General features: G+C 50.1%; 11 protein-coding genes across 11 annotated transcripts; 3 read left to right on the forward strand and 8 right to left on the reverse strand.

The window, feature by feature from the left end:
* Window positions 1-48: 48 nt before the first annotated feature.
* MIND_01365700 (uncharacterized protein) lies at window positions 49-1,893 on the reverse strand (the record flags this gene model as incomplete). The annotated part of the gene is made up of 1 exon (XM_037370081.1): window positions 49-1,893. The coding sequence occupies one exon, from the start codon at window positions 1,891-1,893 to the stop codon at window positions 49-51; it is 1,845 nt and encodes a 614-aa protein (XP_037213637.1).
* Window positions 1,894-3,436: 1,543 nt separating this feature from the next.
* MIND_01365800 (Histone-fold-containing protein) lies at window positions 3,437-4,014 on the reverse strand (the record flags this gene model as incomplete). Its single annotated transcript, XM_037370082.1, has 3 exons — window positions 3,865-4,014; window positions 3,561-3,809; window positions 3,437-3,508 (listed from the first exon to the last, which is right to left on the reverse strand). The coding sequence occupies exons 1-3, from the start codon at window positions 3,991-3,993 to the stop codon at window positions 3,437-3,439; spliced, it is 450 nt and encodes a 149-aa protein (XP_037213638.1). The 5' UTR covers window positions 3,994-4,014.
* A 101-nt stretch (window positions 4,015-4,115) lies between these two features.
* On the forward strand, window positions 4,116-5,486 carry MIND_01365900 (Ceramide very long chain fatty acid hydroxylase; the record flags this gene model as incomplete). The annotated part of the gene is made up of 6 exons (XM_037370083.1): window positions 4,116-4,401; window positions 4,455-4,575; window positions 4,626-4,707; window positions 4,754-5,219; window positions 5,269-5,394; window positions 5,443-5,486. 6 exons carry the CDS (start codon window positions 4,116-4,118, stop codon window positions 5,484-5,486), a joined length of 1,125 nt encoding a protein of 374 aa, XP_037213639.1.
* Window positions 5,487-6,183: 697 nt separating this feature from the next.
* On the forward strand, window positions 6,184-8,302 carry MIND_01366000 (uncharacterized protein; the record flags this gene model as incomplete). The annotated part of the gene is made up of 15 exons (XM_037370084.1): window positions 6,184-6,285; window positions 6,344-6,425; window positions 6,481-6,557; window positions 6,611-7,074; window positions 7,132-7,184; window positions 7,240-7,305; window positions 7,361-7,420; window positions 7,468-7,494; window positions 7,543-7,575; window positions 7,632-7,675; window positions 7,724-7,792; window positions 7,851-7,962; window positions 8,010-8,092; window positions 8,172-8,205; window positions 8,253-8,302. 15 exons carry the CDS (start codon window positions 6,184-6,186, stop codon window positions 8,300-8,302), a joined length of 1,356 nt encoding a protein of 451 aa, XP_037213640.1.
* Window positions 8,303-8,587: 285 nt separating this feature from the next.
* MIND_01366100 (4HBT domain-containing protein) lies at window positions 8,588-9,612 on the reverse strand (the record flags this gene model as incomplete). The annotated part of the gene is made up of 6 exons (XM_037370085.1): window positions 8,588-8,662; window positions 8,875-8,944; window positions 8,991-9,092; window positions 9,147-9,204; window positions 9,259-9,418; window positions 9,469-9,612. 6 exons carry the CDS (start codon window positions 9,610-9,612, stop codon window positions 8,588-8,590), a joined length of 609 nt encoding a protein of 202 aa, XP_037213641.1.
* A 318-nt stretch (window positions 9,613-9,930) lies between these two features.
* On the reverse strand, window positions 9,931-12,380 carry MIND_01366200 (Electron transfer flavoprotein-ubiquinone oxidoreductase; the record flags this gene model as incomplete). Its single annotated transcript, XM_037370086.1, has 10 exons — window positions 9,931-9,941; window positions 9,989-10,079; window positions 10,143-10,196; window positions 10,249-10,421; window positions 10,469-10,667; window positions 10,717-10,932; window positions 10,978-11,076; window positions 11,136-11,193; window positions 11,241-11,526; window positions 11,576-12,380. The coding sequence occupies 10 exons, from the start codon at window positions 12,378-12,380 to the stop codon at window positions 9,931-9,933; spliced, it is 1,992 nt and encodes a 663-aa protein (XP_037213642.1).
* A 1,234-nt stretch (window positions 12,381-13,614) lies between these two features.
* On the reverse strand, window positions 13,615-15,205 carry MIND_01366300 (uncharacterized protein; the record flags this gene model as incomplete). The annotated part of the gene is made up of 12 exons (XM_037370087.1): window positions 13,615-13,665; window positions 13,717-13,942; window positions 13,991-14,026; window positions 14,082-14,224; window positions 14,276-14,335; window positions 14,388-14,486; window positions 14,536-14,649; window positions 14,703-14,821; window positions 14,872-14,911; window positions 14,962-15,027; window positions 15,076-15,088; window positions 15,138-15,205. 12 exons carry the CDS (start codon window positions 15,203-15,205, stop codon window positions 13,615-13,617), a joined length of 1,035 nt encoding a protein of 344 aa, XP_037213643.1.
* Window positions 15,206-15,787: 582 nt separating this feature from the next.
* MIND_01366400 (Acid phosphatase) lies at window positions 15,788-19,252 on the reverse strand (the record flags this gene model as incomplete). The annotated part of the gene is made up of 18 exons (XM_037370088.1): window positions 15,788-15,960; window positions 16,008-16,135; window positions 16,179-16,350; window positions 16,427-16,505; window positions 16,557-16,747; window positions 16,794-16,847; window positions 16,894-16,919; window positions 16,970-17,125; window positions 17,173-17,219; window positions 17,275-17,308; window positions 17,360-17,525; window positions 17,581-18,005; window positions 18,053-18,098; window positions 18,146-18,200; window positions 18,241-18,493; window positions 18,541-18,598; window positions 18,667-18,674; window positions 19,077-19,252. 18 exons carry the CDS (start codon window positions 19,250-19,252, stop codon window positions 15,788-15,790), a joined length of 2,247 nt encoding a protein of 748 aa, XP_037213644.1.
* A 265-nt stretch (window positions 19,253-19,517) lies between these two features.
* MIND_01366500 (Transcriptional factor IIA alpha/beta subunit) lies at window positions 19,518-20,683 on the reverse strand (the record flags this gene model as incomplete). The annotated part of the gene is made up of 5 exons (XM_037370089.1): window positions 19,518-19,533; window positions 19,582-20,258; window positions 20,315-20,416; window positions 20,480-20,574; window positions 20,635-20,683. 5 exons carry the CDS (start codon window positions 20,681-20,683, stop codon window positions 19,518-19,520), a joined length of 939 nt encoding a protein of 312 aa, XP_037213645.1.
* A 30-nt stretch (window positions 20,684-20,713) lies between these two features.
* Window positions 20,714-21,122, reverse strand: MIND_01366600 (putative mitochondrial ribosome protein mrpl37p; the record flags this gene model as incomplete). The annotated part of the gene is made up of 2 exons (XM_037370090.1): window positions 20,714-20,940; window positions 21,005-21,122. The coding sequence occupies 2 exons, from the start codon at window positions 21,120-21,122 to the stop codon at window positions 20,714-20,716; spliced, it is 345 nt and encodes a 114-aa protein (XP_037213646.1).
* A 333-nt stretch (window positions 21,123-21,455) lies between these two features.
* On the forward strand, window positions 21,456-23,874 carry MIND_01366700 (uncharacterized protein; the record flags this gene model as incomplete). The annotated part of the gene is made up of 16 exons (XM_037370091.1): window positions 21,456-21,505; window positions 21,555-21,618; window positions 21,671-21,704; window positions 21,752-21,782; window positions 21,834-22,106; window positions 22,158-22,369; window positions 22,419-22,487; window positions 22,535-22,593; window positions 22,642-22,653; window positions 22,704-22,766; window positions 22,814-22,890; window positions 22,946-23,063; window positions 23,114-23,337; window positions 23,380-23,452; window positions 23,500-23,591; window positions 23,643-23,874. 16 exons carry the CDS (start codon window positions 21,456-21,458, stop codon window positions 23,872-23,874), a joined length of 1,683 nt encoding a protein of 560 aa, XP_037213647.1.
* Window positions 23,875-24,185: the final 311 nt, after the last annotated feature.

A 24,185-nucleotide genomic window follows, 5' to 3' on the forward strand; every position in this document is an offset into this window, starting at 1 on the left:
AAGGGGAAACAAAATCTACCAGAAAACAAGAACAATTAGTTGTTGGTATTACATAGGTGGGTTAGTGGGGGTAGTCAGCAGCAAGGAAATCACAGAGCCATGTCGGGAGAGCGAGAAGAGTTTGCCAGGCCCAGGCCCAGCACCCTCAGCCTCCAAGTCACGGCGCTCCTCAGCCTCTTCTTCTTCTTCTTGGTCTGGCGTGGGTGTGCGTGGCTCCAGGTCTTTGACCGAAATTTGGCGAGACCCGCGACGAGGAGGAGGCAAAAGCGAGACGAGCTGGGTTGGCTCGTCCTGCTCATTGATACTCATGTTTTCGAGGGCTGCTGGAGCTGGCATCGGCGAAATGACAGGCGTCGACGCGTTCGAGGCTGACATCTGCAAGAAACTGGCATCATTGAAGTGAATGATTTTTTCGCTGATGGGTGTTCCCAGTGGAGGTGTCCCGTACGACCCATTTGGCAAGAGAATCGGCGTAGAAGTGACTGGTGTCGACGGAGTAGACGCGGAGATGCTCAAAAAACTCGCGAGAGTGGCTTGAGGGGCAATTGGGACCGCGATAGTTTCAGCACTTGTCGGTCGGGCTCGAGACTGAGGAGGCTGTGGATGAGGCGCTGGTGGGGCACTGAGTATCCGAAGCCGCTGTTTGAGCTTGAGGGATGTGTGTCTAGCTGAAGCAGCAGGAACGGGGGGAAGTGGACCACGTGGTGGCGGTAAAGCGGGTGATCCCGGAATGGAATCTAATCCAAGCCCGATTCTCGCCTTGGCACCAAGAAAACTATTGCGTATGCTGCTACTTGGACTCGGTGTTGCATTAGCACTATTGCTTCGGCGATGCTGGAAGACAGATTTGATCGGTGGTTCTTGCGTTGGGGCTGCTGGTGTTGGCGCTGCTGCTGGAGGTTCATCTGGCCTGGGAGGTAGTACACCTGATGGAGGAGGTCGTGGGGCCATCAACGAGAGTCTCAAGGCGCGTTGTCCTAGTCCCATTGACTCCCTGAACGATGATTTACTCGAAGACGCGTTTTGAGTTTCAACAGGTTCTCGGAAAGACACTGATGATGCTCTTGACTCTCTGAAAGATGTTTGGGTATTAGGGCTCCCTGAAGGACTGGGCGCTGGAGGCAAAGCCGTAGTCGGTGCCGGTCTAGGAGGAGGAGGCATCGATGTGCGAACCCTACCACTTCCCGTCATTGCCAAACTCCCAACACTCGCATTTGCACTCGAGGTTTCACTGATGCTCGTCGCAACACTTTGAAAACTCATTCCTGATGCCCGCTTTCCGCGAGTCCATCCCGTTGCGTTGAGCTTTCCTGTGCCATTTGAACCGAACGAGTGTGCACTGGCCCGACTAGCAGAGCGTTCATTTGACGAAGGCGACGACGAAGCAGCGGCATATGGGTGGGGAATACTTCGCGATGGTGTCGCAGGCGGTATATTATCTGGTGGTGTCAATCTCCTAGGTAGAGTTGACCACCTCCGACCCCTCCCACTATTTTGCCGTGAGGTAGAAGCCCCATTCCCAACACTGGACGCCCTTGACCGTCCCGTTGAAACGCTGCGCTCACTAACTCGATCCGCGATATGTCCATTGAGATGACCTTCGTCATGATTAGATGCGGCACTAGGAGCTCGCACGCCAAAGCTTCCAGCTGTTCCCGTGCTTGCACTAGCATGGGGAAGTGCGTACATCCGGAGTGGAGGCCGCTCATCATCATCATCATCACTCGGGGGCTCATCCGTTCCCAACTCGGTCCAAGGTGTCATTCGAGCCCGCGGCGGGGGCTGCAAGCCATATGTAACCGTCCTCCGCCTTGTAGCTTCCAAGTCGCCATTTGAAATCACTACAGACGGGCTGGCATCTGATTCCGAAGCCACTCGTTCCCGTTTCCCCATGGCCAATGATACGTCGCTCAAGTACACTCATAGCGACATGACCGTTGGCTGAAAGAGTTGCGTGGTTAGAAGTGCTTGTTGATGCGACAGAACCTGTCGGATTGTGTGACATTGTGCGAGCAAGGATGCTGCCCATATGGCCAAAAGAGTCTCCAGGTGGCGGTGTGGCTGTCCGACCAGAGCCAACACCATCGAAGGATGAAGAAGCTGCGGAAATCACCGACGCTGATGATGCAGAGCGAGGGCGAGCATGAGAGGAAAAGAGTCCCTTTAATGCTGCAACTGCCGCTGTCCCAGCCCCCTTTGCACCAGAAGAAGAAGGGGGTCGTGTCCGCGTGCCTTGATTTGACCGTTGGCTAGCAGATGGGGCAGTTGCAACAGACCGGACTGAGCGCTCAGATTGAGAAGGAGCAAGTGATGCAGCATAAGTGCCAGATGGCGATGTTGGTGTAGGCGGTTGTTTGGGAGAGCTGGAGGGAGAAGAATTGGGAACAGCAGATGGAGGGGGACTAGCTGCGAGTCGCATAGACAGCATTACATCCATGTCACCATTCGGCTCAGGGCCTGAAGCGTTGGCCGGGGTTGGCGGGAGACCTGCCCGATGTGTACTGTTACAAAACTAGTTAGATGAGGCATGGTTAATTCGATACCAAAAATTACCGTTGTTCGAATATAGCTGCCTTTATTCGACTGATCCATTGCTGTGCGTCGGCGGAGGTGGGAAGGTGGAGAAGCCACACAGTTCGATTAACATCGTCTGTCGCGTTCCAATCGCGTCGATGAGCGCCCACATCTTGGCCAGCCACCTTGACAACATGAACGAGGTCAAACGTAGTGGTAGCCTCGGCAACATAAACAACACTGTCCGCGTTGATTTCAAGTCGCTCCAACTCACGGTCCTCGGCGTGGGTACTTTTGAAGAGGTGGAGATGGGAGACTCGACCGGCTGGGACGGAGAGAATGATCTGGCGGTGTTTCCACTGTTTTGAGAGAGCGAATATCCGAAGGGAGTTTGGTGGGTAGTATTTTGGTAGCGTTTCGGAAAGAGTGGCGAGTGGGGCAATGGCTGTATAGGAAGCCGGAAATGGGGGTAAGTCGACTATGACAGGCTGCGGTTGGACGACTGTCTCTGGGGCAACATCTTCAATGAGTGGTTTGAGTCCAATAGACTGGGCCGCTGCATCCCTGAGCCGTTGTCGCTCTTCCAATTCCTCGTCTGGTGGAGGGGCAGTTATGTCAATGACATGAGGTATAGCAAACACCGGCTCTGGCGGGGGTATTCGTACACTCGGTCGCCGCCTTCCGAATCGTCCAAAGCCAGCCAGAGCGTCAGAGGCCTGCCCAAGGAGGCTTGCTCGACGATGGTTGTGCATAAGAACTATTTTTTAATTTTCCTTGTCACATAAGCGATGTCGATCGCCGGGTCACGTGCACCGTCCCTCAACAAATTAATTTTAAAGTCAGGAATGGCCAAGCTGGCTTTGTATTAATGTTTACTGTTACATGCAGACTCTCTGGGTTCTATGGTTTGTCAATGTTCGTGTCATTGGTCTTCCTCCATTCGCGGTTCAATGTGATGTTCTATTCGTTGAGGAGGAGGACCAGATGTACCATGCTACAAGGCAACAATCGGTGACCAAAAAGGAGACGAAGTAGTAAGCACACACTTGTCGTAGTTTTGCCAAATGTATTTTGAGAGTTTCAGCATAGTTATCGAAGCCCAGGGTAGACATGGCGTAGAGAATGTCCTCCCCTCCGATCGTCTTACGTTTCTCTCCCAGACACCGCTCTGCAGCTTCAGAAGTTATGAACGAGATAAACTCGGACACGCATTCTTGTACACATTCCTTGGCGTCTTTGGCAATTTTGGCAGAGGGAGGCACAGCTTGTTTCATGAGACGCGCGACATTGGCAATCTATTTGGGCGGTGTAGAAGAAGCTAGAAATCAAACGAGTGGAAAAGAGGCTAACAGGCAAATAACGGTCTTGTTCACGGTACTCTCCAACTTCCGCTTCACTGATTGCCACTGCATCAGGTGGGGCCTCGATCGTACTTGGGTCTTGAGGATGAAGCGGAGCAATGGGCTGGAAGTGGGACATTGTTGTCGTCGTCGTGGTCGCGGTTCAAAGTCGACACGGTCCAGGCCTGAGTCGTTCTTGTCTAATCTAACCAGACGTAAGCATCACGTGAAAATCTTGCGACCCTCTTTTCTTCCGCCACCATGTCGAAACAGCGAGTCCGCATTTATACAGCAGAGGATGTCGCGGCTCATTGCTCCTCCAATAACTGCTGGCTCTCTCGCAATGGCAAGGTCTACGACATCTCCCGCTTCATTAACGACCACCCTGGCGGAGACGACATCATTTTGAAGTATGCAGGCAAAGCAGTCGATGCTGCTATGGCAGGCAAAGACGGAGAGGAACACCAGCACTCTGATGCTGCCTATGAGATGTTGGACGAATATCAAATCGGGAAACTGGGCACAGAGGAAAACATCGTCAGTGATGGTCAGTTTTTTTTATGCTGCCCAGTTCGTTGTATTCACGGCACACACGCACAGACTGGGTTGCAACAGACGACTTCCATCCTGAAAACACAGACTCTGTGGAAGATTTCAAAAAGAACCAATTTTTGGATCTGAGCAAGCCACTTTTGTGGCAAGTGTGGCAGAGCAACTTCAGGTGCGACGCTACTTCTCACTTTTGTTTTCTTGTGCTCATATATCACGCAGTAAATCTTACTACTTGCGGCAGATTCACCAGCCCCGGCACGTACCCGAATCAGCCCGGTTGTTCGCCTCGCCGATTCTGGAGGTGGGCCCATTCTGACATGTTGTCATATGGTCTGACAAAACACCAGGCCACAACTCGAACAGTCTGGTGGGTCGTGCCGCTCTTTTGGACACCCATCTTTACCTACCTGGGCCTTCGTTCGCTGGTGCAATTTAACCTGGGTCCTAATGCACTTCCCCTGTTTTCTCAACGGCCCGCGATCCCTCTTCCTCTCATCATCCACGCCCTTACCTCGACCAATCTTATGAAGCTCGGCACTTGTTTCCTTCTAGGGAATCTTATATGGACCATCCTCGAGTACACCCTTCATCGCTTCTTATTCCATATCGACGACTGGCTTCCGGACCATCCATTCGCCATCATTACCCATTTTTTGATGCACGGAGTCCACCATTACCTTCCGATGGACCGCCTCCGGCTGGTCATGCCACCAATTCTCTTCTACTCCCTCCAGGCTCCGTTCACGCATCTGGCACATAGGATTTTCCCGACTGCGGTCGCCAACGGGATCATTTCTGGTGCTTTTGCGTTCTGTTCGTCCTTGATTCGTCGTGCACACAATGAATACTTAACTCGTCCCAGATATTCTTTACGATTGCATGCACTACGCGCTACATCACACCAATTTACCCCCGTATATGCGTGAGCAAAAGCGTTATCACCTCGCCCATCATTACAAGAACTTTGAACTCGGGTTTGGAGTCACGAGTGCGTGTCTTGCCTCCTTTCATCACTGGGTTGGCTCATTTCGCTTAGGCAAATTCTGGGATATCATTTTCAACACTGCTCTGACTCTTTAAAAAAAACAAATGCTTGGAAACTCAATTGGAACCTTCATGTCTACTACGATAATTTCTGCATAGTAACATACCTACAGCTGGTTAATGCTGTTTTCCTTGGTTGTCGGAAGCGTGTTTGTGAGATCGTCGCCGAGTCGCATTGTTTGGCAATTCCGGACCTCGTTCCGAAAAGGTGGCCTAAATTTGGATGTCAGTGCAAAACAACCTATAACAGTGATAGCCTATCTTGCTCGACAGGCTACCAGTTACTACTTCTGCTTCGATTCTTCGACTGGACCCACACAACACAAAATATCTTGCATGATCAGCTTTGTCAGCAGTTCACGGGTTGGGCCGAAACCATGTGGGTTTTAGGTGTTGCTATGGTGTCAGGCCGGATGAATCTATTGCCCCACACTTACCTTCGCAGCTCACGGCCAAGTTGACCGTTTATTGGATTCTTTTTCCGAATGGCTGACAACTTTCTTTTGCCCCTAGTCGGCCCCTCCATGAAATAACTCGTGTTTGGGCTATCGAGGCTAGGTTGCTAGACCATAGACTGCCGATTAATGGTCCTACATCTATTCCGGATGGACCCTGGCTCGTGGTGTGTCAGTGGCGTTGGTGGCCATCATCATCGCACTAGTCTGCCATCATTTCCGATCGACCGCATAAATATGTTTCTCTCCCTCGGCGCGCCGTTCCCCCCACCTAATCTATGCACCAGTCTCGCCGAAATGTCTGGCCCCCACCCCCGCCTCCACCAGAGTCAGAGCAGGAGAGACTAGCTCGCATTGATGCAGAACGAGAGGCAAAACGCGTCCGTCTTTGTTGTGCAAAAGCCAGCTTCTCTTTTTTTTTCACACTTTTTTTTCCAGATCAGCAATGCAATCGACGAGCAAATTGCGGTGGAGCGTGAGCAGCGGAGGCGACCCTCCAATGCCAAAGTTCTTCTACTCGGTGTGTTGAACCGCAGCATTCGTCTGGCCATAGTCCGATGATTATAACTTTCTAGGCCAGGCAGAAGCGGGCAAGTCGTCGGTTCTGAAGAATCTACAGCTCTACTTCGCTCCAAAGGCTTTCCAGGCAGAGGTACGTATTGTTCGTTGTGTACTACGCTATAAACAAAACACATCTATCACCAGGCGGAAGCATGGCGGCCAGTGATACACCTCAACCTCGTTCGCTCGGTCAACTTTGTTCTGGGGCTATTAGAGCTGCGACACAATGATGGGGGGACTTCTCCCGTACTGAGTGGTTCACTCCGTCGACTGTCATTCAGCCTTGCGCCGTTACGGCAAGTGGAGGAGAGTCTCTCCAGTCGCATCGCAGGAGCACGATCGATTGAGGAACAATCGGAGGCAGAACGCTACAACCCGGCAAAAGCATCTGAAATCTCCGTTCGCTCTGGTGTTGGCTGGACCGCATTTCTACGCTTCCGACGTGGCTCAGTTGACAGCGGCAGGGCCGCTAGCGAGAAATCAGAAGAGATGCAAATACGGAGAATATTAAGCGCGTGTGCAACAGACATTGCCGCTCTTTGGGCCTCAGAAGACGTTCAGCAGGGTTTGAGGGACCGCGACATAATTCTGCAGGAGCAATCAGGCTTGTGCGTTATGATTTATTCCCTTTCCTTGCGTTGTGACCTAACAACAACTGCCACCAGCTTTCTCGATGAGGTACAGCGAATCTGTCAGGAATCCTACACACCCACACCGAGTATGCCGCCCGCCCACCGCTCTTCCACGCATCGATATTTACCACCCACTTCTAGACGACATTCTACGCGCGCGGGTACACACTGTTGGACCTGAAGAGCATGTTATTCATATGGAGTCTGGTATTTTCATTTTTCTCCCCGAGAATTTCAGTTTCGATCGTACCTATTGCCAAAGGGACTGAAACTATGCGGACCTGGACCGTCTACGATGTCGGTGGCTCGACAAGCCAACGAGGTTGGTTATTACTCCTTGTCTTGGACTTGCTCCTCAATGTTTTACAGCCGCGTGGGCACAGTTTTTCGATGATGGTAGGTCTCTCCACTTGATTTCTTGGATGTGTGCTAAGGATGGCTTAGTACACGTGATAATCTTCCTCGCACCGATCTCTGGTATGTTGGCCGCGGCCAATCTCGAACAGTTTGGATTTACTTGACTGCCTTGACAGCGTTCAACGAGACCCTGGCTGAAAACCACACCGTAAATCGACTGGTGCGTTTTTCGGAATAACGATCATCCAAAACCCACCTCCACCAACAGGCCGATTCACTCAAGTTGTGGCGGACAATATGCAGCAACAAATTGCTCGTCAACGTTGAATTCATTCTTGTTCGTGATGGTTTACTTTCTTCTTGACCGTCTGAAAAACTAACCCTTTGCGATCAAGTTCCTCAACAAAGTCGACATCCTGACGCGCAAAATTCAGTCAGGGATTCGTTTCGCAGAACACGTCACTTCATTCCGGGACAAACCCAACGAACCCAAAGAGGTTATTAAGTGTTCGTTCTCGCTCTCTATACGAAAACCTCCACTGAACCGCCCGTAGACCTATCAGACGCGTTTGCCACAATAAATCAAACCTACTCCCCACGCAAGCGCAAGATGCACCGACACGTCACTTGTGCAATTGTTCGTTGCTGCCCTTCTACATCTTACTCCCCCCGCTCACCCTGCGCCACCATCTTTCTTCTTGCTGATGCTTTTATAGGATACTAAAGCAACATCTATCGTCATTAACGACAGTGCGTGCCTTTCTTAGTCCAGTCGTCAGCACTGACTGACCGCCTAGTCCGCGAAGTAATCCTCCTTAGAGCACTCGCTGCCACGAGCATCTTATAGCCTCATCAATCCGTTGTACAACCCCCAACAGGCAATCTACCAGCATATGTTTAATCTCTCTCTCTCTCTCACTCTGACACCGTCTATCCTGTTGTACCACTGCTCTTCGTACATTACGTACTTGTCTTCCTTTGCACCTGTTTTCCTTATCGCTCCCCTTTCCACATCCACAATAATGAACAAACACTTAAGTACAGTTAGTCGTCCTACATGACATTACTTGTATCAATATAGCCTCCAACCAATCCTTGCAGCATCCTTCACCGTTAAAATAGATCCATTAAATCACAGCCTGGTATTGGGCTGCATTTTGTTCAGAAAGGCCGATGCGACGACGCGTCCCGAAGTTTTGTCTGTGATCTAAAACGACGGTTCAAGATGAAATTCTCGAGCAATGCAGTAAGAGAAGCGGCAGTTGAAAGCAAACACCGCAGATGATTCATTACCCTCACGATCGTATTCAAATCTCGGGAGATGAGAGATCGAGCGAGCTTTGCCGCACCAAATTCACCCAATTATCGTTGGTGAAACCAGCCGGTTGAGAAAAATGGCATGCCAGAAAAAGAACTTGCCTCACAACGGGCTGCCATGACCCGGCCACCCATCGAAATGGACGAACTTGATATTCGTAGAGTCGTGCCACTGAAAACGGTTTCGTAGGCCACTCCTGGGAGGGAGAACGACTCACATTGGCGCAGGTGCGTGAAAGAGCACATTCATGCCTTGCGTCACACCAACCCCGTTGGTACCTGACATTAGGCCCAGCGCAACGAGCGGCGTTGAGGCGCAACTATTAAGAAGGATCCGTTAGGCTTTAGTTAAACGCTAGCCAGCTCAACTTAACTTGTCGATGAGGTAGGTGACACACCCTCCATGGAGCATACCAGCACCGTTCAGCATAGCTGTTTGGATGCACATTAGACACAACACCAACGCAGCCAAGGAGAACGACTTGCATTTAGTTATCGTGACCTCTGCTACAGTTACCGCCTCCATCCGTCCACCGCGTTCCACCGATGGATCAACGCTAATTTGGACGAATCGTGTTGCTCGCCCTAGACCGTAGCCAAAGACATCTGGCTCCCCCACCCCGTACGAGTAGAAGGTATTGCAGACCTAAGTAGAACGAGGTTTGCCTGCGGGTCTCCGTGGAGCGGGAGGCAAACCAGTTGTTTGACGTGATCTGGGGCGCTTCCCCGAATCAAGCCGACATCTACATCCACATCGTCTGGGAGAGCAGAAGGATCAACCCAGGCTTTAGGCTGGGCTGGCACAGAGATTTGTCGCTTAGAACTTGACGCGAAGGGCATGGGTTTGAGAAAGAGGATGTTTGTCGACGGCGTGGGTACAAGACCACTTTACCCCTTCAAGCTTTTCTATTCTTTAGATGATCTTCATTCATTTCGCAGGCTCGGAGTAAGGCTATTAGGTTGTCGAGTGGGAATATGAAGGATACGAGATCGGTGAAAGAGCGAAGCCAAGGTCACCAATCACTCGAACGCTAACGCAACTTGGACGGTTTCTGTCTAGTAGCCTTGGGCCATCACGAAATTTTTCGTTTCGGCAATGTCGGAATACAGGTAAGAACAATTCCCTAACTAAGCCGAAAAACAAGCCGAGAATCGCCATTAGGTCAGGGCTGCAAGACATTTAAGCCACTAATATAGAACACGGTTGACCACATACTGTACTTGGGACCACCTCCACCCTCGGGTACAGTCCATGTGATGTCCTGGGTAGGTACCTTGATATCACACAACTTGCAATGGATGCAGTTCTGGGAGTTACAAGTCGCAAGAGATCAATACTTTAACCAACGGATGCCCACTTAGCTGCTTACCTGGGAATTGATGACAAGCTTCTTGCCATCCCATCCTTCCTCCTCAGCTGTGGTCTGAACCCTCACTTTGAGACGAAACTTGATGCCAAAGTGGGAAAGTACCAACCTCCAAGTTCCCTGGGACGACCTTTCCTCCATCATCTGATACATATTCATAGACACCTGCAGGACAGGCCTTCTGTAAAAGACCAGCATATGATCCAGCATTGGCTTCAACATGAGCTCGTCTTCGCAAAGGTGTCTCGGCTACGTCAACCCCCGCAGGTTGCATCCCGACGCCTGCTCAAAGCACGTCAACGACTTGAGAGCCATAGCAGCTGACTGACCTGTGTTTGCAGGACCATCTACCCCTTTCATGACTCTCAAATGCACAGGTTGACCCTCGGCATGGTTCGTGCCTGTAAGAGATACGCTACTCATCAAGTCCGTGCTTAGCGGAGGCTCAAACGGTGGATATTCGATTGGTTTGCACTCTGCAGCAGGAAGCGTCGCTAATGCGTCTGGAGATGTTGTTGACGGGTTGCTCTATCCATTTATTTCAGCAGGGGACACAGTGATGCAGTATAGGGCTCACTCCATTGTCGCCGTGATGTTTTAATGTCCAAGGAACACGACCACCCAGAATAGTGTCGAGACCAGCATATAGAACACCGCCAAGGGTACCGAACCGTCCGCCAAATGCTGGTCGCACATTACGAACAGTCCAGAGATCCTTGTAGACGGGCGAGCCAACAAAGGCCTTGTTATATGGTGCAAGCGAGACTATTTCGGAGTCTGGAGTCGATTCGGACTAGTAGGGTTAATCTTGATAGCTGAGCGAAAAGTAGAAACTTACTGATCCCGATGGTTTGAAGGTCTCCGGCGAAGCGATTGGGACAAATGTAGCACCAGGATGCAACTCCGCGAAGGCCGTTTCAGCTGCTAGCATTCCGGTCTAGGATATGTCATTAGTCGTACACTAGTGTTGGCCCGAGGCCAAGCAGCGAAACCAACCCGCATTGCGTTGTGCGTGCCTTTAATTTTGGCGGTGTTAACGACGCCGGCCGAACATCTAGCATGATTCAGCATATGAGTGGGAATCATGAAATAGATAGTCACCCAAGAAGAGCTCCTCCGGGAAAATCGAGACGGGGAAGACATTGAATTCCCCCTTCTGTCAATGACCTTGCCCCGTAGGCAAGACGTTCTCCTGAAGCGAGCAGATTTCGGTAATATGGGTGGTGTTTCATACGCTGAAATTCGCGATATGGCTCCAGATAAGGATTCTTGTAATCGAGACCAACGACAAGCCCGATGCTGACAAGACCGTCTGCCATATGATACTCCCACCCACCGCCGTATGTGCTCCAGTCCATTGGCCAGCCAATAGTGTGTACAACCTTCCCTATGGTGAGTCAGAGTATTACTAAGCGAATAGGCACTCTACGGCTTACCAGGTACATGTTTTGAAGGGTCGATTCTCCAGACCTCTTTCAGACCGATTCCATATGTTTGTGGTTGGGCGTTGTGACGAAGGTTATACGTTGATATTGCCGTTTTTGACAGTGACCCATGGGCACCCTCTGCCAACAATGTGGCACGAGCGCGAAACGCGATACCAGGCTCGAAACGGGGAGATTTAGTTCGCTGACGGGTAAGCCCGGCGTCATGAGTGACGACCCCCCTGACAGATTTTACTTGTCCCCCAACAGCGTCGGTTGCATCGAGCTCGTCAGATAACAGGAATCTTGCGCCAGCAAAGCCCGGATAGATCTCTACTCCTAGTTCTTCCGCGACTCCGCCCAACCAGGACGCGAAACGGCTCAGACTCGTCACATAATTGCCCTTGTTATTCATTTGTGGTGGATGAGGTATGGGGAAAGTGCTTTTTGACGTGAAGAGACGCATAGAAGAAGAAGTAACGGGTTGCGAAAGCGGATGGTCCGTCAACCGCCAGTCAGGGAGTAACACATCGAGTGCCGAAGGCTCGACAACTGCACCAGAAAGGATATGAGCGCCGACTTCAGAGCCCTTTTCGAGAACCACTACGCGAATCTCCTTTCCTGTCTCCACCTCAAGTTGCTTCAACCGGATTGCTGCACTAAGGCCAGCCGGTCCTGCACCAACGATACAGACATCAACTTGTTCTTCTTCACGTGCTTCAGCGTCGGGATTGTAGGGCGTATATGTAGCCTGGCGTCTTGAGTGAATCCAAAAGGCAGAAGGATGTGAACGACGTCCAGCCAGACGCGCCAGCATCGTTCTTGAGATGATGGAGACTTTCACGTGCCGGTGTTAACCGTCTCAGCCAATCACAAGACACATCAATCAAATGGCTACAGTGTGACTGTGACATGAACATTATTTTTTCCCCATCCTGAGTCCTCTACATAGGATTATCTTCAACTTGCTCTGAATGCAACACAACGTTCAATCAAATCTTCATGGGGAACACGATAAAAGGATGCTTTTGAAGCTGACCGCCATTACCAACCCAAGTCTGTTCTCCAACACAAGTTCAAGTTCACGATTACCTCCACCTGTGGATATAAATAACACTCATTGGAATACTGAGTTAGCCTACATTCAAGCTGAATAATTGTCAGATGCCCAAAACTTCCTTCAACACAGATGCCAACTTCCGAAGCCACTCAACTTCTCGGCCCACAGTACCATCAATGCACTGCACGCTCGTAACCCCCACCTTCTCCCGTGCGTTGCTCAAATCGGCGGATGAATTATTCCCGACGAGAGCCTTCCCTTTTGAACTAGGCTAACAACCGCAGACCAAGATAACGTGTTCCAATGATTCTGGCTTAGACAGTGAGAAGCTCAATTAGGACAGGGTCCAATACCACTCGGGGTGTTGCCCACCACGAAGTCGATCCACCATGTCGTTGGACATCAGAGTCAAAAATCTTATAGTCGGAGTTGAATGCATCCAGACAGCCGCGGAGTCGTTTCACGATGACCTTCTTCCCACCTTCTCTCTATCCAAGCATATGCTTCAGTCGTTGGCAGCATGGAGCCGTCGGAACACCTCATCTATGTTCCGGTGATTGCGCATCACCGCCGAGAACCACCGGCCGACCGATCAAAACGAGATCCTCCTGGAGGCACAATCACGATTGAACCACACAGTTCCGCACTGTGGCGCTCCAGGCCCGGTGTACGTGAAACTGGCAAGCAAGCAGCGTATGCACCGGCGCCACCAGGCCATCGAGATCTAAAGCATAAGCCTGAAGCGAATCATGTTTTGGTTGGGGTTGTGGTACAGAACAATACAGCGTGGGTCAAGTGGTCAACCACGCGAGCATAACTTAAAGTGCAAGGAGAGGTATTACAGTCAGTACATAGAAAATCCAAATGGGTGGTTGTTGCGAATAAGAACCCGGAAGGTCGGGGATAAATTATGGCGAAAGGTTAACGAGCGGAAGGTATGGCAAAGCATAGCAAAGCCAGAGGTTTGTCGCGGAGAGTCGTAAAAGAGACGTTATGGGGCGTCATTCCATCCCGACACCTTGTTGTCATCCATGGGACCACGCTATTGAAAAAATCAGACCACGCCAGCTGGGTCGAGATAAAAACAACACACCTCGAGACGGCTCAAGCTGATACCATCGGCGTCAGAGACCTTGTGCGTCGTGACAAGCACTCGGTTTGGGTTGGCTGCAAAAGTCATCGGCGCAATGGGTGCACGCGGATATGCATTGTTGCTGTTGCTATCCGTGAACGACGGGGTTCCCTGTGTCAAATTCGTTCTGGGGGCCGCTCCTGGGAAGGCACGGTTGTTAAAAGTAACAAGCAGCGTGTTGGCGTAACTGTCGCCATTCAGCGTGGGCGAAAAGAAATTAGTGACAGGGACATACATGCCAGGTAGAATCATAGTCGGTGGGATGAAGTAGCTGCAAAAATCAGGTGAGATGTCGAAATGAACGCCACAGTACCCAGCAAGCTCACGTTGTTCCCGGTATGCCAGCAAAGAGAACCAGTCCAAGGACTGCGACTCCCGCAGAGAGCGCGTTGGTTTCCAGGATCAGTCGAACAATTCGTTTGACGAGATAGTTAGAGGAGCTGTGGGCCTGCTTGCTCGCCTTGGTCAACTAGGGACAATAGGTCTAAGATTAAAGCTTGGTGGTAGCATATGAACGTACCAAGACACTCATAGCGATTGCGATTGCGACGTCGGCAACCGCATCACCAATGAGCCACATCTGCCGGGCAGTAAGGAAAGGAATTCATCGATCAAGAAAGAAAGCGGCATACATAGACGAGGATGGTGCGGACTTCGTCGTGAAGACTGTTGGCGGCAATATATGCCTTGAGACCAGCACCAATACCGCCGACTGCTTGCAGAACGGAGACCTGGGACCCAAAATGAGCGAGTTCATCGAAATAGGGCTTCGATGCGCACGATAGCAATGCAGATACTCAAGGGCAAGGCTGCACTCTTGATGATCCAGATACGGTAGCAGAAGAATAGCTGAATTGACAAAGCTATTATAGAGCCCAAAATCGGAGTGTAGAACTTGGGGTGAATTCGATCTCTTATCTGCAAAACAAAGAAAAGGGTTCACGCACGGGAGAAATATGCGCGCGGCTGAACTGGATAAGGTTTCCAAATCCATCCGCGTACCAGTAGTACGCATCAGCGGCGTTAAGACACGTGGATACCAACATGAGCAAGAAGACCGTGTAGACTTGAAGACATCAGCAAAAGGGTCGCCGCTTTGACAGACAGTCGACACACCCATAAGCTTGATAGACAGTTTGTCCTTGTCGAACGATATCTAAGGAGACTTGATTAGATAGCGTGAAGAGAATAGGCCCGGAGACGCACCCTGTAGACATATATTTGGACCGACAACACTCCAAAGAGGTAAAAGTTCAACAACGACCCGATGAGCTGCTCGAGGTGAGCCTACATCTCGAAGGCATGATAGCTTCCACTGACCTGGGGCCCTGCTCTATAGAACATGATCAGCAATAAAACCGACCAACGCAGACGGAACTTACATCTGCCCAATATTAGGTGGGATCGGCGGGAGCGCGGGGAGGCCGGGTGGGGGTGCAGAAGAGGCCATCGTGGACTAGCCCGAGGAGGGATTCAGAACGAAAGCAGCCAAAGGAGGGCTGGAGAGAACGAAAGCAGCAAATTACGCTACGCAGTGAGGACGGTATATATATTCCGGTGTAAAGCCGGAAGCCCATTGGATGCCCAGCAAATCCATGTGCAGCGTAAAAGTCAAACAGTTGTAGACGCATCGCGTTTTGATTGTTGCATTCTGCAGATGGGCTTAGTTATCTCCAGGTGAAGCTAAAAGTGACATGAATCTTGATCTGAGCTCTGGAGGAAGTCCCGGTGGTCATGGTCAGGCAACTCTTTGCGATTCCTTTGACAGACAGACATGTGCCTTGAGACATTTTCAAGACACCTTGATTCGAGATATGGTCGTTGGACGAGGCTAATAATACCTCTTCATAGCAACTATTGCAACCAGGATTTTCATGCGAGTTGGATGACGAAGCCTTTGGGCGGATCCAAAGCCGGATTGATGCCAATGATGATTGATCGCTGATGGACCTGGATCTGCGATGATCAGCCGGCTAAACTCAGCTGATAAGTAGGACATTGAGGATATGGAACGATAAAACAAAGGCGTCATCTACATCCACCCGGTCGATCCACACTCACGCTCCCAATCAACAGGCGTCAATTCTTTCACTCGTGCTCGGAAAGCGGTCAACGTGCAAAGTTCCGGCGACCCCGCTAAATGTTTGCCCTCCTCCGCGCATGCCGGCAAGGCCATATTCTTATTCTGATACCTCATTCGAACGACTATGACGTTCAGCAACATCCACCATAACGGGCGAGGGAACACACACAGTATTCTGGTAATGCTGAGGTGGTCTTGAACGGGGATAAAATGGTTTGCAAGTATGACGACTGATCATCTTCTGGTGGAGCTTTCTTGAAGAGCTCGAATGTAATCGACGCGGTGAATGCCGGCCACCTAAGGCTATGAACACAGAGAAAGGTCTCCAAAGGCTGCTTACTTGTCATCAAAGACGTCAAGAGTGTTACACATAGCAGCGAGGGCGGTATCGTGAGTACTATGTACAAGAAGCTTTGGCAGATCGTTTGGGCGGTCGACTTTCTGTTGCAACTTTTGAGAAAGGTCGGAAAGGAGGGGTCCCATTCCTAATCGTCGGACTTCTTGGGTTTTATCTAAGCGCATCAGATGAATCAGCGGAAACGCAAACCAGGCGAAAGAGATCAGACGAGAGAGAAAGTTCAATCTCACACCCTAAAAAGATCAGTCGGCGAAAGACTGCATAAAGGGAGGTCTGACCTGCGAACCACTCGTTGACGACGGCTTGCTCCTAGATGGATCAAATTCAAGATGAGAGCCATAATTGCTGGCGTCAACGCACGATAACATCGATGACCGACTTGTCCTCAAATTCAGAAGGGACCTTGACGCCATGGGCAATAGCAGCCCTAACAGTGTCGAGCACGCCAGATGCACGGGGCTTTCCGTCCACACGAATGGGACGGCCTTCTAGGTATTTCGATATTTTCTCGTCGAGAGGCTCCAAAGTCTGATTGTAGGCCGCAGCCGCCGCTAGGATACTTACTTCAGCACAATTGGTAGGATATATGTCACTTACCCTGAGCGAAACCGATTTGCAGATACTCTAGTCGTTTACAAGATAAAGTATTGCCTGTGATGATCAGAAGTCAAGAAAGAACGGTAGCACGACGGCGTACCTAAGAGGTTCTCATCTCGTCCATTACTACTCGGCAATGAGCATGGGAGACTGCCATCTGAGAGGAAGAGACAGACCGAACGAGAAGAGTAGGTAGGACATCGGGCGAGCACTTGTTCGTAGGGTATAAGCCATGAATTATTTGCTCCAATGACTCTATCGTTCGAGGCATGTTGGTGCTTCGGAAATAGGTTTCACTCGGCTTGCGTAGCGTATCGGGAAGAAATTGTAAACTATTCAACCATAAGAAAGGCGCGCATGTCAAGAGGAAACGGCGAACCGTTCAATGTAGAGTCTTCGAAGAGCCGCGCCAAAGTCGTAGGTTGACTGCAAAGCAAAGCTATCAGCTCTTTCAAATCCCCGAACGATTGGTGTGAGCTACCTGTCTTCCGATATCGGACAATTCCCCAAGAAGACTGAGTGATAAGAGATGAGATGTGTGTTAAACGGGAAGCGAAAGGCCATACCATAGACCCTCTGACGACGACCCGTCCTTCTTCTCTACAGCGCGCTTCGATGGAATGGCCTCGCTTACTGTGCTGTCTGACTCTCTAAACTGCCGTCGCGTTTTGCACATGACCCAGTGCTCAGGAATGAAGGGTGCTAATCGAACGCCAACGGGAGTCCTTTCACCTAAACACAGCATGAGACCTATTCTTTCGCTTTCTCATAAAGAAAGCACACGCACCGTGGCGCACGTAAACATGAACCTGCTCCAAAGAGAGACCATGTGGAAGAGGATACCCTTGAACATCCAGAGGTTGCTGCGGCGGTGCGCGAAAGGTGGATGATGTCGGTGATTCGGAGGTTACGGACGCGATGGAGGGTGAGCTGCGAAGTGGCATGATATCGTCCTCGACCTCTAATCCCGCCAAAACTGAAGGGGTTGGGAATATATTTAGCTGGGTGGACGAGTTGTGGCTGGCCGCTCCAATGACAAGATTGAATGGTAGGTAAGCGAGCAAGACGACGAGCAGAGAGACGTGAAGACGAAGGTTCATATATCGACAATGGACAACCTCGAGGATAAAAAACTCGTGGTACCAAGTCAAGTTGTTGTTGTCGCCGATCAATCTGATGGCGACCAATTGCTGTGCTAATGTAATTGCCGTGCTTATGTAGCTATATCAAGCGCTCTGTTTCTTCACTTGAAGATTTACTTCATCTCCTTCAGGAGCCACTTCGCGTCGCTTGAAAGTTGCGGACCTAGATTGAGAACGGAAATTTGTATGTGGAATCCTGGTACAAGTAACCGACCTTATAGGTTGTTGTGCCCGTGGGACCAGGAGAGCCTGAACTCCCTTCCATCTAATTGGACTCGTGAGCCACTTATGCTAGTATGTTTCACTTCCCAACCTGGAGATTGATGATGCTGCAAACAACTTGTGTCAAAAAGAAAGTGCTCCAAAAAATTAGAAACTTGCAGCCAAAGTGGTTTCCCGACGAACCCCGCCCCATACTGAGTCACTCGAAAGACATTGTCCAAGTAAAAGTCGATATTGACATCCACATTGTTGGGTTCGGCAGTGATAATGGCCTTGAGAGCGTGGAATGACAAATCGGTGGGCCATGGGACTAAGGTCGACTTGACTACTGAGGATCTATGATAGCCATGATTTGTGCGGAAGGACAATGCATGATCACATACGTGTTGAAAGTGTTGAACCAGTTGTTAGCGGTTCCTTTCCATTCACCGATATCAGTTTCTGGTGGCCATGAATTCACGGCCTTGATTTAATTGAAGCCAGTATGATGAGCAAATGCAAGTCCATACCGTAAGCCCTGATACATTGGTCAATCTCAGGCAATACCTTCTTCACATAGAGAGAGAGAGAACTGACAAAATGCAGGCCATGTTCCTAACGCCGTCGGAGAACTGAACTCTCCTTACAAGGTGTACGAGTTGGTATTTGTCACCGTAATTTGAGATTTTGCATGGATAGCTCCACTGGCATAGTGTATTGCTGGTTTCGGATTTGCAGTGCTGGTAGGAGGTACAGCGCCGGACGTTGGTGTTGCAATCAAACTGAGTGTGCTCGAAGCAACGTTGATGTGTCCATGGTTTGTCGAGTTGCCAATCATGCGAGCACTTCCATTGTGGTCACTTCCCTGGGGATGAGTCAGATTAGTGAGTGGGGTTTATGTAGCGGTCATGACTAGCCCAAGGGTAGAGGTAGGCCTGACTCGTGTTCAGATCTATCTTTGATATAGGAGGAGATACGAACCCAGTAGCTTTCGAAGGTGGTCAAGTTGTTAAAGCTATTGAGAGGAATTACGGTTGTGGTTGCCAGCGCTGGGCTCATGCGGATGACAACGCAAGTCAAGGTAAGAGCGGTTTGGTAGATGTTGGTAAGCAGCATAATGTGAACGTCATTCATTGATCCATATAAAGCTTATTGTCAAGGTCGGTCCTGGTCGGATGACACTTTTGCAGCACCGAAGTTGATCAGGTTGAATCTCATTCACATGAACGATTGGGTGGAGGCAAATACGGGGAAAACGGCGGGCCGGTACCTGGACCATCACGTGCGCAACGCAAGGGATTACAATGCTGTTTGGATGTAGATGAAATGCAAGGTTTACTTAATGTGTATGCCAAGATTAGGGAAGCAACAATTCCATGATCTACCACTCAAACTCTCTGCAGCGCTGTCAGTTCAAGGTATGATCACTATGTTCACCAACTCACCCAGTGCACCTGGCAAACAAAAAGTCTTTTCCACCAGTGTGAATCATGCCGTCTTTCAAGACACATTTCCACTTGTTTTTTACCCTTGCAACCTTGTCATAGGTACAAAACACCACATCCGTCACAACGGCGTTGGCGTCCTCCTTGTCCTCTTCGTTCTCCGTGTCTGAGTCATCCAGATCACTTGTGATGGCTTCTGGGTCGACCTCCTCGCTGATATTACTCTTTGACGGAGCCGGCACGGAAACAGAGGGATGTGCCGGTCTCGGAGGCCCTATTGGAACTTCTTCATCGTAGTCTTCTTCGTCAGAAGAGGCACTGGGACCGTCGACTTGATTGATGCGATACATTTGTTGACCTTGGACGGGATGACCGACGGGGTGTTGGAGATGTGGTATTGCTGAAGGAAATGCGAGATGAGAAGGAAGAGTCGGACCCGGGAGAGGCGGGAGCTGGTACTGAGGGGTACCGAACCGAGCGTCAAGAGGTTCTGGCTTGATTGGCTGGGTCTGAACACGTCCTTGAGACGCAGCATTGGGAGGAATGTAGGTCGGATAATGAGGGGCAGCAAGCACCGGAATTTGCGGTTGCTGTGGCTTTTGACTTGTAGCAGTGAGGCCTTCGGTCGCATTCGAGAAGTCGGCAACGCGGGATGCGATCATTTTGGACTCCCATTTCTACGGTGAAAGAAGATGGGTCTAGACAGAAAGAAACTTTCAAGATGCGAGCGTACGTGCTGGAGCAACTCGAGAATGCTATCGTCTACCCCATAATCCTCGAACTCAGGTTTGAGCGCGTTTATCACGTCGTCAATGACAGCGCGGTAGATGTTGGGCTTGAGAGTGACCGGGTGAGGAAGCGTGTAGTGTCGCCAGAAGCAACAAGGAACGAAGCTTACCACGACTTTATTCGACATGGTGGTCGGAAGAAAGGAGCGACGGGCTGACAAACACGCAGCTCTGTGACAAACTCCACCCAGAGAGCATTGTCTCTCTGAAAGGCCAACGCAGACAAAGGGATTAGTTAGTGTCGAGTAAATAATACACAGCGCACGAAAGCTAATTTTGGGTGGAAATATTGTCCTCTGCCTCATTCGGTGCATAGAAACGAAAGGAACAGAACCCTTGCAGGTCTACTGCGTCGACATGAAGTTCTCGTCCCGTATCTTCTGCTTATTTGCCTTTCTCCGTTCCGCTCGGTCTGCCCGACCACCAGGTCCGTCGTCTGGCCATATCCTTGGTGAAAGCACGTTCCATAACCACTCCGGGTACTCTTCGTCGGGCAGCGCAACCACGGGAGATTGCCCTTTGAGGTAATTGACGCCCTTGAGGACTGTCTCTGCTTCACATGAGGAGAGTACTGATATAACAGGGGAGAAAAAAATGGTTCAATGATGCCAACTTGATGACCGGGGGCAGCACACCTTTAGGAGTCCTGGTCGTAGGATTTGGACCCGTGCTGCTTGCAGAGTAAACGCGTAATCGGTGCCTTGGAATGCATCGTGAGACGCGCAAGATAGATGAGAAAGTCGAGGTGGACATCGAAGATTGCACGTGATCTTCTGACCTCAACTTTCAACCGTCACCGTGTCGTGTTCGCCGTGAAAAACCTCTAGTCCCTGACCAGGAGACCGCAAATTTGTTGTTGCCATTACGCGAACATTAGCCACTTTACAACTATTGACCCACTTCCTTGTCTTTGTTGTCGCAAGTTATCAACGGAGCCCTCCCACCCATGATAGCTTCCCAACGCTCCGAAGCCCCACTGGGACTCTTCTTCCCACTACTCGGCTGCTCTACTTATCTTTCGATTACTCGGCCGCTTCCAGTCGTATATAAGAACATCGCGTCCTGTTGCGTTTCACATCCCACATTATGGAAAGGCTTAAGAAGATCGCGAAAAAGAACTCAGGCGTTGCCCAAGGGTTTGTCTCTCAACATTTAAGACGGGTCAGTACATAAGGCTTTGCACAGTCAAACCGACGTTGGAGCCACGCAATGGTATAACAAGGACTTGATTCCTGCAGCACAGGAGTTGGTATCTCGCTTTTGGTGATCTCGATGGGTGTCAATTTTGACTCGAAAACCAGCGCACATGGAAGCTTCACACCTACGTTTTCTTCTGTAGGTCCTCTTTTTTTTGCCAGCAGTATGAACTCATAGCGATACAGGGTGGGCGTCTTCCTTCAACCAGGCAGAATGGTTGGCCCTCAACTTTATGGCTGCTTGGTTTCAATTTACCTTCCGTTCTAGGTCCATAGGCTCTTCACTCATCGCTATCGGCCTTACATTCCGCCAATCCATGATCTCGGTCTGCATTGGTGCTATTCTCTGCTCCATATCTATGGTTATCACCGCTCGGCCAGGCGCTAAGCTACATATTGGCTACCCACCTCTGCTACGCTCTTCTTTCGGAATGTGGGGCTCCAAGATCTTCGTCATGCTTCGTGGAGCAGTCGCGATCATCTGGTTTGGCATACAGACCTATTTTGCAAGCACCTTGCTGGCTGTCACATTTCGCTGCATGTGCGTTGTTTGTTTCTCTGAGTCTTGAAAAAAACTTTCATCATTCCTCAGTTTTGGTCATCAATGGACACAAATACCAAATGACCTTCCCGAAAGCGCCGGCATCACAACTCAAGGCATGGTGGCCTTCTTTGTCTGCTGGTTACTTCAAGGCCCTCTCATTCTTATACACCCATCACGCATTCATTGGTTGTGGCCGCTAAAAGGCATCATCATCCCTCCTGCAGTCATCGGATTCTTTATCTGGTCTGTCACTCGTGCTGGTAACTTTGCGTGATGAGACGTTGGCCCCGTCTTAATGGTATCTTCCAGGCGCTGATTGGGGAATGTTCAACACCAATCTCACAGTAGAAGCAGCTCATGGCTCTACTCTCGGTTGGGGTAAAGCTGCATTACTTTGTTTTGACTGTCGCTTACCAACATATCAGCGGTTATGAGCGGTATCAACAGCGTCATGGGCACACTTTCACCCATGATCCTCAATCAGGTTTGCGGTCCTCTGCCTTCATCTTTCCACTCTTACCATATGGGTTAGCCTGACATCGCCGTATGTCCAGATTTAGTCTGCTTGCGTCCATAAAAACTAGAGCAAACCAGAGGTATGCGCGAAAACCTTATGATGCCGGCTGGCCGCAAGGGGTCTCTATGCTCGTAATCAAGGTATCTTTCGTCTATCTCTGTTTAGTATCAACAAAACATTTGTTTAGACCATGATATTTTTCATGTCGATATCCACGGCTTGCTCGCTCCAGGTTCTCTATGGCAAAGCTTACTGGAATATGTGGTATGTGTCCTGATTGATTTGATGTCATTTTCCTAGTGGGTTAATAGACTCACAGGGATCAGCTCAATGCGGTCCTCGATGCCAACTGGAACACAACTGCCCGTGTGGGTTGCTTCTTTGTTTCGCTTTCCATGTGTCTAGGAACCATTGGGACGAATCTCTCAGCCAACTCAGTCAGTCTATTTCTACATTTCACGGGAAACATTGATTTCCTCCCGTCCAGATACCATTCGGTGCTGACATGACGGGTATACTCCCAAACTACATTACCATTGTCCGTGGTCAGGTCGTTGTGTGGATTCTTGGATTTGCAATCGTTCCATGGAAGTTTTTAACGAGCGCTGCCAAGTTTATCACTTTCCTTGGCTCGTACACAGTCCTCATGGGCTCGGTATTGGGTCCATTGTGGGCTGACTATTACATCTTGAGACGAGGGAACATCCATGTGTGAGCTCACCCTCTTGGCAATCATTTCGCTCACGAAACCAGTCCATCATTATTTCATCCCACAGTAGGCTCAACCTACTGGTTCCTCGGTGGCTTCAATTGCCGTGCTATCTTGGTACGCAATAAAGTTACAAACACAGCCAAGTTACTGATCACCCACAGGCATGGTGTGTCGGAACTGGATTGACAGTGTCCGGAATTGTCAATGGCTACGGTCCTGGCGTTGTTGGTCCTGCAGCAGTCAATCTCTATAGGTAGGTTATTTCGTCCTCAGAGAGTGTTTTCCTGAGCCCCGCTTTCGTCAGTTTGGGATGGCTGCTTTCCGTCCTCTCGTCGGGCATCACATATCTCGTCTTGAGCTATTTGTTCCCAGTACCCATCACACCAAGTCCAACAGCTCGACTACCTTTTGAATATCTCGCCAATAAGGAAGGATTTTTTGATGAAGACTTGCCATGGGACGTCACAGCCAGCCCATCGTTGACGAGCGAGGGTAGCAGTGAGCGGATCTCAGACAAGGAAGACTACGATTACTAGTAGTTTCACAAGTACATTATTAACAAAAGATATGGGTCGGTTCAAGCTGAATACTGTCACGTCTGCAATGGTAAGATTTTCTTGGTGAAGGCCAGGAGAATCAAAAAATCCAGATCATTTCAAGTTGGACTGAACGCTGAAGAGCGTGCCCTTGCATCGCATCAGAGAGTGGAAGATGACGGCAACTTGCAACAGTCAAAAATTTTGTAACCGAAAATATAACCAGCGTTGGGGAGTAGAGTGTCGATGACATGAGAGTATGAAAACGAGCAGTCTACAGTCTAGCGAGATCGACGTCGCGAGCGGACATG

This window comes from Mycena indigotica, assembly GCF_014461135.1.
Source record: "Mycena indigotica strain 171206Taipei chromosome Unknown Mind.scaff0016, whole genome shotgun sequence".
Taxonomy (NCBI): Eukaryota; Fungi; Basidiomycota; class Agaricomycetes; order Agaricales; family Mycenaceae; genus Mycena; species Mycena indigotica.